This window comes from Aphelocoma coerulescens, chromosome 7 (genome assembly GCF_041296385.1).
Source record: "Aphelocoma coerulescens isolate FSJ_1873_10779 chromosome 7, UR_Acoe_1.0, whole genome shotgun sequence".
NCBI lineage: Eukaryota > Metazoa > Chordata > Aves > Passeriformes > Corvidae > Aphelocoma > Aphelocoma coerulescens.
Window position 1 is genome coordinate 37,804,533 of NC_091021.1, and position 12,622 is coordinate 37,817,154.

Consider the following 12,622-nt stretch of genomic DNA (forward strand, 5'->3'; position numbering starts at 1 on the left):
TCCTGGATGGCCAGAAGGACTTACTCTGCCAGAGGAATCCTGCAAGCAAAAACCAACCCCTGCCTAAGGATAATAAGCTCCTTGAGTAAGAGACACCTCCTTACAGCGACATCCATACAAATGCTCTTATATATGCGACACATTTATTCTATTTTTATCAAAAACAATCACTAAAATACAAATATGGACTATGATTTTCATTCTTTAGGCAAAAAACCCCCGACAACCAAGCCAAATCCCTGCAATGGGAAGTACATATATAAATATATATTCACACACACACACCAGCAATATTTTTAGCTATAATTTCCTACTCATGTGGCAACATGACCAGCGTTCTGAAGAAGCTGAGCCAAGTGAAAACACAACCTGAAGAACAGGTCACGTTTGAATATTCTGCTATTGAAGAATATTAAAAACTACAGATTAAGTAGGAGTGTTGTAACACTTAACATTAATTAACGCTTGTAAATCATTCTGAAATACTTGGATAAAAGATGGCATAAAAGGTGTTGCCACATGTCTTGATGGTTCTAGATGTGTACAAGCCCTGACATCTTATTTTGTGTTTGGGATGTTTCAAATCATAAAAAAAAAATGGTCACTGGACGAATTTAATGTTGGGAAGTGTTGGGACATGACAGAGAAACACCAAGGATGTCTGGTTAAGAACTCAAGCAGACAACTCAATGTAAAAAAACTGAAATAGGTCCACTTCTTGCATCCTGGTGGATCACCTGGTCTAGTTACTGATCTGTGAGTTAGCAGAGCTCAGCAAGTTTGCTAAGCCTTGACTTGGCTGTGTATTCATATATGTGAAATAGAGATAATTTTCCTTCCAGTCTAGTACCACCAAGTATTCACATTCCCCCCCACCCCAAAAAAAACCCCCTTAGTCCATGTCACTAAACAGTTTGAAAAGGAATCTGGAATCACTTAATACCTATCTGGGATTGGTGAACAGCATAACCAGTTCTCAGAGAACTTGGTACTTGCTGCTTGTGCAATTACAGCCCTTCATAGAACACAGAAATTAAAGGCCAGCACTAAGGCCCTTGTGCTTTCCCACATGGACCTCCAGATCTAAGAGCCATGTCTTCCTCTTTATCCAGAGACCAGAGATGTATTTCATGGCATCCATTTAAGAAAAAAAGGTATAAGGAGTGACACCAAACTCGTGAAGGAGCAGAACCAATTAATTACTGGGACGTGACACGCTGGGGAGGTACAGCCACCTGCTAATGGAGCATCTCAGTGCCGAGGCCATAAACTCACTCCAGGTGCCTTCAGTACCTCAGGGGAGCCTACCAGAAACACAGAGAGAACAGCAGAGAGTGACAGGGCAAGGGGGAAAGTTAGATTAGATGGCATATTGGGAAGGAATTCCTGGCTGGGAGGGTGGTGTGGCCCTGGCACAGGGTGCCCAGGGAAGCTGTGGCTGCCCCTGGATCCCTGGAAGTGTCCAAGGCCAGGTTGGACGGGGCTTGGAGCAGCCTGGGATAGTGGAAGGTGTCCCTGCCCGTGGCAGGGCAGGAATAGATGAGCTTTAAGATCCCTTCCAACCCAATCCATTCTGTGACTCTGAGTCTATGCTGCGGTAGCAGTGATGCTCCTGAGCAACGAGCCCACAGCAGAGAGCACCACAGCCGTAGCTCTCATCTGGCTACCCGTAGGACATTTTCAGGGACGTTTTCAGGCTGGGCTGGGGGTGAGGCGGAGGACCAGGCCAACATTTGACCCCAGTGGCAGCGCCCCCAGCCTCATACCGCTGTGCACACCTTACGCCGTTGTGACCCCTCCCAGCCAGGTCCCACCGCGTGGCTGCCGGCAGCGTTTTGCCTCCATCACCTGAGCTTGGGAGCACAGCACAGCCCCCCAACACCTCGAAGGAGCCCCGCGAAGGTGAATTACCGACACTGGGGGGGTCGGGGCGGAGCGGGGCGAGGGCGCCTGAGGGGCCGCGCCCTGAGGGGCGGGAAGGGCGGGCGGGTGCGCGCCCGTGAGGCGGCGCGCGCGGGCCGCGAGGGGCGGGGCCAGCGTAGGGGAGCGCGCTCCGCCCCGCCGCGGATAGGAGGGGCGAGAGGGGGTGGGCGGGGCTAAGGAGCAAACCCCGCGCTGTGATTGGGTGGCGTGTCCGTCAATCCGGAGTGGCCGCCGCGGCCGTGGGGGAGGAGGGGGAGGCGGAGAGGAAACAAAAACAATCGCCCGGGCGCCGCCATCTTGGGCCGGTTCTCCACACGCCACACGGGTGAATGGGTAGATATGAGATTACCACGGGGGAGCAGCGGCAGCAGGGCACCGAGGGCTGTTCCGCGCTGCCAGCGACACTCGGCGGGCTCTAGGCACTGCCGCCGCCGCCCGGAGAGAGTCCCCCGGCTCGGCCTTTTCGCCTCGCCAGCCCCTAAGCTGCACTGCTGGAGGGACAAAGTTGGGCTGAGCCGCGCTGCCTCCGCCGCCCGGGAGACCGGAGAGTTGAGCCGGGGTCAGAGTTAGGGGAGAGGGTGACGAGGGGATCGCTCCCCGCTCCACCGTGTGGGAGGCGCGGGGAGAAGGCTCTGCCTCCCCGCCCCTGCCGTCTCCTGCTGCTCGCTCCTAGGAGGAAAAGAAAAAAGAGGAAAAAAAAAAAAGGCAAGAACTGGATTCAGCTCGGAGGGGTGGATTTTGTGGAGTCTCTGTGTGAGCAGCGGCGGGGCGGCGAGGAGGAGATGTGTCCGTGAGGAGGGAGAGGAGCGTGGATCCATCCAGGACCCGTGAGGAGCGAGAGCAGCCTGGATCCATCCAGCGTCAGCCCGCCGTGAGGCACAGCCGCCTCCCTTCCAAAGAAGCCTAGTTCTCCGGGAAGCACGGCACTCATCAAGGATTTGCCACAAAGAATATACCACCCTCCTCCCCAGCGCCTGGATACTGCTTTTTTTTTTTTTTTTTTGTACCCCCTCCCCAGCCACTCTTGTGTGTTTAAATACCAAATATAGCCTCTTGCGGGGGGAGGGGATGGAAATCTCCTAGAAGAATTGGAAATCTTGCTGGGATTCGGGAGTGCTGGTGCTGGAGAAGGGCGGCGAAGACGGGGGGGGATGCGCTGCTCTCGCTGCCTGGCCAAGGACTAGAGATTTGCCACTTGCCGGGAAGCCCGAAGGTTTGTTTGTTCCTAGACTGTTGTTTCCCCCCTTTCCTTCTCTTGGGCTACGCTAAATCCCTCAGCATTTATTAAAGAAAACCCACGTGTAGCTGGTGGCTGGTTTTTAAGGTAGTTTTTCATCAAACTGACAAAACTTCCTCCCTTCCCCTCGAGGCTTGGAACTGGAATGGAGCTGCTTTTCTCCCAAACACTACACGGGGTGTGAAGGGGGGGAGGCAGGAAAACATCGCCTTGGACTGATCCCGATCCGACCCCCCGACACTCGCACCCACGAGGGATGATCCTTCACGGCGCCTGATGTGGAAAACACTTGGAGACTCAGAGACTTCGTCGTGCTCAGCAGCTTAATCGTTGACTTGTTTTGTTTTGGTTTTTATTTATTTTTTTTTTAAAGTGGATTCGTAGCATTACTTTTATGAATTAAATTTTGCCACCGTTTGTACAGAAGCCAAATGACACGTGTGTTTTGAAACACGGTTCCAAATATATTTATCCCTCCCTCAACCCGGATTCTCTCTAGAAAGAGCCGCGGGGAGGTCGTCAGTGTCTAAACAAACCTGATTTTTAGTGTTTTATGAACACTACCTGCTGCAGAAATGTTGCTATAAATTCCTTTATAACGGTTCAGCAAGAAGGGAGATTTTTCCAGCTTGCAGGACCCAGAAAACTGGATACTTAAAGTCACTTAAATGTTTTAACAGCATTGGAAAATGGGAGCTGCTACTAAGTTGGCGTTCGCTGTTTTTCTTATCTCTTGTTCATCAGGTAAGTGAACGTTCCTGGACTTGTCACTGTAAACGGAAGGCTTTGGGGTCAGCAGTTGAAAACTTGGGCTGGCTCTGTATGAATGAGGAGAAATCTCCCTTTTTTTTTTTCAGGTGGCAAATGTTTGTGGATGGCAGCGACTGTAAAGGCAGAAGCTGTTTTCGTGTTTATTCTTAAAAATACATAACGTGAGCACTTGAAAAGCGCACAGCGCTTGGATTTCAGATCAATTGTGTGGAATAAATGTGGAGACATAACCACCTAGTGTCACATAAGTAACCTGGCAGTGCAGCTATTGGTGTTGGATGCTGCTTTTAAATAAGAATTACCCAGCTGATTTTCCTTGTGTTTGATCTCTCTTACTCCGGACTATTCACTGGTGAATAGCGACCTTCTTAAATGCTTCATTAATTTAGAATAGGTGCCGCTCTGAAAGGCTGAGCTCGTCCTTTGGTGATAGCGAGGGGTGTGTGCGTGTAGAGATGTACCGACTGAATTGGGGTGAAAAGCCAGGCTTTCAGTTTCTAAGCAATGATTTGTAACCCTTTGTATATTGCTGTTCGTTATGTCACTGCCTTGTAGTGCAGAAAAAAAAAAATCTACTAATTTTCTCTTTAAAACAGCAGAATTCGAGGTCCAAACGCCAGCTCTGAGTCCTGGGAAGCGAGCGGGGCGTAAGGACTTCCCCACGCTCCTCCAGGAGGAAAATTGTTATGGCAGCAACCAGTGGTTGGTCAACTGTTGGTCCATTTGTGCTTGGAGCTTCATCAGTCTCACAAAAAACCCTCTTACGAGCTGCGTGAGGACCTAATGCGAGTTCACGAGCCATCCTGGCACTCCGTGCCTGCATTTGGAACGTGTGTTTAGTGCTCTGTGTAGGATTTTAGCATCCTTGCAGGGTGTGCAAAGCTACACTTGTTTATCAGGCTAAAAGTGCTCTCAGACAAGTGCTCAGCTTCCCCGTGTGACCGGGGGAAGGGAGTAATGAGATCCCTGTAACGATGCCTTTTAAATTTCCAGCGTCGGGAGGTGGGGGATTTTGCTGAAGAGGCCGTTTTGCTGTGGTTAGTAAATGGATAAGTCTCGTCTTGTGTCTGTAGTGCTATCGATCCGCGCCGTGTGCGCTAAATGCGCTGGGAAATGGCGAGCGCTGCCAGGGAGAAGCCCAAAAACCCTGCCTGTTCTAACCAGAGAAACGACACAGCGGGTTAGGGACAGCCACAAGGTTGTTCAGGAGGTTTAATTTTTGTTCTTCTTTTGAAACAAAACATAATTCTGACAGTTTTTGCCTTGCAGTAGAAGACGTGTGTGTTGTCTTTTCCTAATGCCTGATTTTTCAGCTCAGCAGCGTTCCTCTTAATTCAGCAATATGTTTTGTAGGGAAACTTTTTTCCTCCTCTCACTAACAGTTTCTGAAAGACTTGCTGCCATCTGCTCTCCATGTCTGTCTCTCTTCCACGTCCACCTCTAAGATCCTTTTGCCTAGAGCACAGAATAGTGGTTTTTGTTGACATTACCTATCAGACTTAATATAAAGAACAGCTAAGCAGTAAAGAACGTCTTTTCTTTAACATTTCTCTCTCGGGTTGTTCTTGGTAAGGTGAAAAGAATGTTTCTCTTGCCTGTGAAGAATTAATCTTGGCTAAATGAGCAGGAAACTGCCTGCAATCCGGGCTGCTTTTCATGTTAATGACATTGTTTTGGTGGTTATTCCAGTATTACACATTAAGTGTTCCGGTACTTAACAATTATTATACTATTTTCTACTCACACCAGGACTGCAGACACTCTAAAATTTTAGGCAAGTCTAAAAATAAATAAATTCAACAGTAAACTGTTTGGTTTATGATCAGAACTACAAGATTATATAAGATTTTAAGCTTGAGGTATAGGCGTTTTTATGAGTAGTGTTTCTTAACTGACTTATTTCAGCTTAAAACCCTACCCAATGAGTTGGTTCTAACATCATCATCACCAGAAGTTTCTTTTCCAGTCTTTCGTGTGAAAATCAGTCTGCCCAGGTTATCTATTTCAGAATACTGGCAGTGGTTGAGGAGATCCTGGAGTTCAGGTGTGAAGATGCCTGGTTTGCCTCTCTGGTGTGCAGCTCCAGCTCCTCACAGGCTGTTTGAGCTGGTGGGGGGGTTGGTTTGCTATATTTGTTGATTTATTTTTAAATGCAGCTATTTTCTGCACATGTTTACTTGGCCAATTAATACCAGGGTTCTTTTAATAGGTGTAAATGTTGTGGGTTTTTTTCTGCGTGGTGGGTGTGGAAGTGCTCTTCAGGTTCAAAGTGATTTATTTTACTATCTGTAAACTGCTCTATGAAATCCTGAAAATGTACTGCAAATGGACAGGAATTTCCAGTGAGTTTAATCATCTTTGTTAAGGGAGTGAAAATATCTCCCCGTTCTGACTAAGATATTTGAAAAAAGAGCATCTGTATTGTTATTAGGCTTTAAAATATTTGTAGATGCTTGGATAAAAGTGAGTGTAGGTTTGCACCCATTTGTAGGAACTCCAGAGGCTGAGATGAATGCATATTAACTAAACAACAAAACAAAGTTCCCGGGTCAAGGTTCTCCATGTGCCCTCTAATATACTCCTGAGATAAACCTGTGTGCATGTTTGATTTAAGACGGAACAGAAGATCCTGAAGTAATAATAAAATACTTCAGAACAAGCTTCCCTCTGCTGTAGGTGAGGCAAGATTGTAGAGGAGCTTAACAAGAAAACTTGTGACTAAAACAGCTTGTTCATCAAAGGAGGTTCTCTTTAGATATTATCTGTGTGCTCCCCTCCCCCAGGGAAGTGTGTTTGTGTTCTGGTGTTTTTGTGATTGCTGAGCTACACTTTATGACATTTCAGGAACAGAGAATGGGCACTTTCATAATTTTCTGAGATTTTCGGAACACACGCCCCGTGCAGCTGAAAGTGTGGGAGATGCTGAAGTAGTGGATTTTCTTCAGCCGGAATCTTAGTTTAAAATCTCATTGTTGCTTTTGTTACTCAAACTCCTTATTTCCCAACCCGTCATCTCTTCTGAGATACCGGCTTTGCCTTTGGTACCTGGGTGGTCCCTCATCAAAGTAGTTCTGCAATCTCCTACAGGAAACAAGACCTGTATTTTTTAGAACTAAGGCTAAAATCAAGCTAAAAATCAGCTAAGCAAAAGGAACCGTTTCAGAAAAGTGTTGGTCCTCTCTATTTCTCCTAATGCCAGATGATTCCCAAGCCACTCAGAAGGTCTTGAGCAGTTTAGCTGAAGGAAATGGCATGTCAAAGATACTTTTGTAGCTGAGGTAGTATTTTCACTGCATGGAGAGTATTTACTCTCTAATTTTCAATTTATTATTCTCTTCTCTCACAGCGATTATTATCAGAGAAATTATTTTTTAAATTGTGTCTTTCCCCCCTCCAAAAAGACACCTATCTAGAATTTCAAAACTTGCTTTCCATGTTATGACTTTAGAGGCTGAATGGTTGGGTGTTCTGAAGGAATTAAGGGGAGACATGAGACATTTTCCTTTGATTTTACCTGTGTAATGTCTTTGTTTTACTGTCCTTTCATTATTAACTTGGTAACCCTTGAAAAATCTTGCCAAAGGTTTGGGACTGTTTGTGAAATTGTCTCTGCTTGTGTGTTCCCCGTGAGCTGTCCATGATTGTGGTTGGACTCTAATCACTTTATTCACTTTATTGCAGGGCAATAAACCACTTCAGACTTAGTACTGCTTTTAAAGTAAAGATTCCTTTATTTTAGCAGAATGTACAATTTTTTATATTAAATGTGTTGCCATTGGGCACCACCTCAGCACTCCTGATGTTACTGCTGAGAGCAGGACTTGTTTTATTAAATAAACCTATTTAATATTGTTTTCAAGAACAGACTGAGTTATGGAGAGGTTGATGTTATAAATGATTACAGCTCAAAAATCTGATAACTGTTTCTAAGTGATCTGTTAATACTTAACAGTTACAAACCCTAAATCTTCTGGGCTCTGAAAAGAGCTGTAATTGTGCTAATGCAACATGAGAACGCGTGAGCATCGTTCTGGTAGAACTCTGCTTTACAAACATTTCCGGAGAGATGCTGCTGTCATGAGATTATTTGCATCTCTACCCTTCACGAACAAGGCTTTGCTTAAGAAAAAGCTTAAATAAGTTTGTTTGCATATGCTGGGTGTAAGTCGAGGGGCAGGTGTTCTGTGTGAAGGAAAAGCTCTTTTCTGGAAGAAGAGAATTACTGTTAGCAAGACTAATACTTTTCAGCCAGGTTTAATGGAGAGTACTTGAATGCTTTTTTCCTTTTTCCCATTCCCACCTTTCTGGAATCTGGGGGCAAAATCCCTTGGGAGATGGGTTTGGCTGATTAGCAAATGAGGACAGACAAATGCTTTTTTTTTTTTCTTTTGTCTGTATAACCATAGACATTAATTTTTGTCATATAATTATTTCTAGGTAAGGGGAAAAATAATAGTGCCTCCAATGTTTTTCATTCCTATTCATTCTACCTTTTCTTCCAACCTTCTCCACTTGTAGTTTTTCCAGGCTGGAAAAAGAGAGAGGTTGACAAGGAATCTGATTGTGGAAGAGGTTTCTTGGTGTAGGAGAGATGCATTTCCACCACTTAATTAACTGAAAGCAGCTTAATGCAAATGCCTGCTTGAGCTGGTTGGTAGCATCCATGAGCTGTTAGCTCTCTGATGTTCCTGAAAATGAAAACTCCGTAAAAAGATCAAGAAAATTACGGATTTTACAGCCAAGTTCTTGTGTGATGAAATCTTAATGTGTTTTTGTTGCCTTGGAGCTTAAAATTCGGCACATCTTATTTCCTGTTATTCCCATACGGAATTGAAGTGATACTGGATGCCAGTGACTCTCTGTGGCATCTCTTGTCTTCTCTCCCTGCACTGTCTGTGTGGTGGTGGAGGGGTTTTTTCTTAGAAACAGTTTGTGACTACAGTGCCAAACAGCAGAGCATATTTAGGCTTAATCCCACAGAAAATGAATATTTACTGCCATGATGTTTATGTTGCATATCTTTGTGGCCAGGAATCCCAAATGTACATTAGATACAAAAAATCGTTCAGTTGTTGGTGCAAAGAGAGCAGGGAAGGGTTTTTCCATTGCATAGTTATTGTCATGGTTTCACAATAATTTAATTCTTGATGAAGAAAGTCAGCATTCATGGTTTTCTTCAGAATTTCCTAGTTAAAGCTGTAACTGGAAACAACAAAAACAGACAATTCACTTATTAACTGGAGACATAAATCTTTGGTTATGTGGTTAGAGGTATTAGAAAAACCCTTGGAAAGGAGGAAAGCTTTTGTGGGAAGTCTACTTGTGCCTGCAGCCAGGAGCAGCTGGAGGCAGCACTCACTGGTGGTGTTGGGATGGGATCAGCTCAAACTGGAAGGTGGAGGTGTGAAGTCCTGCTTGTGGCAGCACCTAATCAGAGGTGGGTACAGAAAACTGAATTTGTTTTCAAGTAGTTCAGTGAGAGAATGTGCCTTCTCTTTCCCAGCTCCTGTTCTCCAGCTCTCCCAGATTAATTAATCCCGTTTCCAGGCGTGCAGTCAGTGGAGGACGAGCGGGATGGGGGCTTTTACCTCTGTGCCTTTGTGAGGTTCTCCTAATGAACTGTGCCGGAATTTCTTCATGGAGCAACTTCGTTATGGAGAAAATGAGCAAGGGACACACTTGCAATTGTGTTGGTGCCAGCAAAGGTCCCAGTGGCGGCTGTGTAACCCCAAATCCCGGTGACTTTACAGCGAGGCACTGCAGGAACAGCAGCACTTGTGGGGTTGCCAGCTCTGTATTGTGTTGGGTTTGGAAGGGAAATGAAGTGTTTCCAAATTCTAAAAACACCTTGTGAGAGGCTCCATAATTTTGTGTTCTGCTGGTGTTTCTGGTTGAAGTTGTGCAGGTTAATCTGTTTCACTCAGGATGCACTCAGTGCAACATTGTCATTAATTTCGGTGTTATTCTTGAGTTACTCGCCAAGGCGGCTGGTTGGGAACTATTAAACTGCACTGCCTGGCCCTGATGGCGTGCTGGGGACCCTTAGTTGGCAAGAGGGCTACAAGTTGTTCAATTAATTTAAATAGCTACATACCACCTTTGGAGATTCCTTACTTTGTTAAAGTGTAACTTTTTTTTTTAAGGATTTATATGAAGCTGTAATTAGGTGGCAATTTGATACAAAATGCTGAAATGACAATGTAATTAAAAGCAAACCCCTATGTACTCTTAACTGTGATGGGCATGTAAGAAATGCCAAGATGCATTTCTCTGCTTTTATAACGCTTTAATTACACGAGGGAAACATTGTCATTAGTTAGTGAATAGATAATGGAGAAGAATGTTATATCTTGGCCAAAAAGAAAAGAATATTTCTCAAATTCTTTTGCTTTCTGAACTTTGAGATGTTCATCAGCCATGTTAAAACGAAGAAAATTAACATTGTATTTTGCATTTACAGCAAAATTGTATATTGCAAGTACAATACAATTTAGGTATTGCTGTCTGATTTGGTTTTGGTTTTTGCCTTAATGAGGCTGTTCTCACACTTAGGAAGATTCCACTTTCTCTAAGGATGGCAGCAAATGAGTTAAGTTTTGCCGGTCTAATTCTGAACATTGCCACTGTTAAAGCTGAGAAGTTACCAAAGACATTTAATCTGAAGGTTTTGTTAGAAAGTATCTGTACAATTATTTTTGAAAACTAAGAATCTGTATAGCTCAGAATTGTTATTTTTTCGATAGCTTTAACTCTCTGTGTGTCTTCCATCCCTAAATGGGATGCACATCAGAAAAATAATTTGTTTTTCTAACAAATTGCAGAGGTTCTTGTGGCAGATTGACTTTTAAAGTTGGATGCTACATCCATCATTTTTAGAAATGCAGGAGGAAGATAGTGCTCAAAAACATTTAGGATATGATTTGTATCTTTTGTATCTCTTGTACTTTTTATGAGGGTAAGTCAACATGCAGGGATTTTTGTTTTGTTTCTGCTTGTTTGGTTTGTGATTTTCTTGTTTGTTTGTTTCTTTTTCTGGAAAAAAATAGTAATGTATAAGGCAACTCAGGGATTGTTTTTAAATTTTTTGTATGATAGACTGTAGATGTGAAGAATGTTTTAGAGGCGATCCGTGGCGTGTCTCTTTTGCCTCTTTCTGGAATTCCCAGTGAAATGAGGCTGTGGAGGGAGCACAAGCCCTCCTCAGCTCCCAGTGCAGCCCTGATAGTGTTGTAGCTTGTGCCAAGTGGTGTCTAATGAGATGACACAAAGCACGGTCTGAGGGCCAGTGCCAGGAGGCAGCACAGGCAGGGCTGAACCAGAATTCCTGCAGCTTCAGCGCTTCAGTATTCCCTCATCTCCTGCCTGAGAGCGGGGAGTGTGTGCCATTAGCGTGCTGTGAAAACATGGCCATGATTTACTGCCTTCCAGCCCAGCCCTGTGTTAAACTGGGGAACTGTCCCACTTACAGAACAACCGACCCCAAACCACCCCATCACCTGCTCTGGGACCAGAGCAGCATCCCATGGAGCCCTGAGCAGGGATCTGTGCTCGAGGGTAGCATGGGATGGATATGCTCGGTCTGGGACATGTGGCCTGAGGGCCAGGGAGCAGTCCCTGGGCTTGTTGAGATCTGCAGTGGAGATAGATAATTTTTTTTCTTCAAATGATCTATTTCATGTTTGAAGGTGATTCCTGTTTTGATCAGCATTGGCAGTTTGGATGCAGACCCTGTGCAGTTGGTTACTGGAATCTGCTGCTTGGCTGGTTTTGATGTCACTTTTTTAATGTCACTTCATCCGAACGGCTCAGAATAGAAATGGTTGTTTCCTCTTTGAAATCACTGTTTCATGTGGTGTCCACCAAACCTCCAGGTTCTTTCCAGCAGAGCTGGTACCCAGTCTGGCAGGCCCCACTTGTACTGGTGCTGTGTCCTGAGGCTCATGACACCACATTTTTCCTTGTTGAATTCCATGAAATTCCCTTGTGCCCACCCCTCGAGTCTGCCTCAGTGACATCCCTGCCCCTGGGCTTGTCTGCAGACCTCCCTGAGGTGTTCCACCACCTCCTCCGGGCAGCCAGAAAGGGCTGAACCAAGATGGGTCCCAGGGGAAGCCCTTGAGGGACCCTGTGGTGTTCCACATCCTTCTCCGGATGGTTCCCTACAGGAGCACTTCTGTTCCACCCCAGGCTGGCTCTATCTCGAGATCTCTTTGCTTGCTCACAGAGCTGATTTTAGCTGGGCTTCAGCAGCTTCCTGCCTTTTGGTGCCTCACCAACGTGTGATTTAGAGATGGGTTTTATTTGTAGCTGAAGCCTGACGTTATTTTTTCAGGTTGAGAGCTCTTATCTCACCTAGATAACACTAATCTCCATTCCTTAAATGCTGCCTAAAGATTGGAGTGGTCTTCACTCTCTCAACTGGGTTTTGAGTACTTGGATTTCAATATCAGCACATAAGTTGAAATTTGATCTGTTTTTAAAAGCTATTTTTAAATATGACCAATTATTTTATCAAGCCTTCTAACATGAAAAACTGTTTCCTTCTAGGAATTTCCACATAAACAGGGAAGTGGTTTAATTTTGTTGTTGAGTTACAGTGTTGAGTGTACGAGACAAAATTAAACTTTGCAGTAACTGTTAATTTTAGAAATTTTTGCTAGTGTTTGTCAGTAGAGGGTACAGATAGTTCTC

General features: G+C 44.8%; 1 protein-coding gene across 1 annotated transcript in view; it reads left to right on the forward strand.

Annotated features, from left to right (window-relative positions):
- The first annotated feature begins 2,176 nt into the window (after positions 1-2,176).
- ACVR2A (activin A receptor type 2A) overlaps positions 2,177-12,622 on the forward strand; it is a 50,514-nt gene continuing 40,068 nt past the window's right edge. The window contains exons 1-2 of the mRNA XM_069021307.1: positions 2,177-3,136; positions 3,293-3,904. Coding sequence (XP_068877408.1) covers positions 3,850-3,904 — 55 coding nt within the window. The 5' untranslated portion in view covers positions 2,177-3,136; positions 3,293-3,849. The remainder of the gene's footprint in view (positions 3,137-3,292; positions 3,905-12,622) is intronic.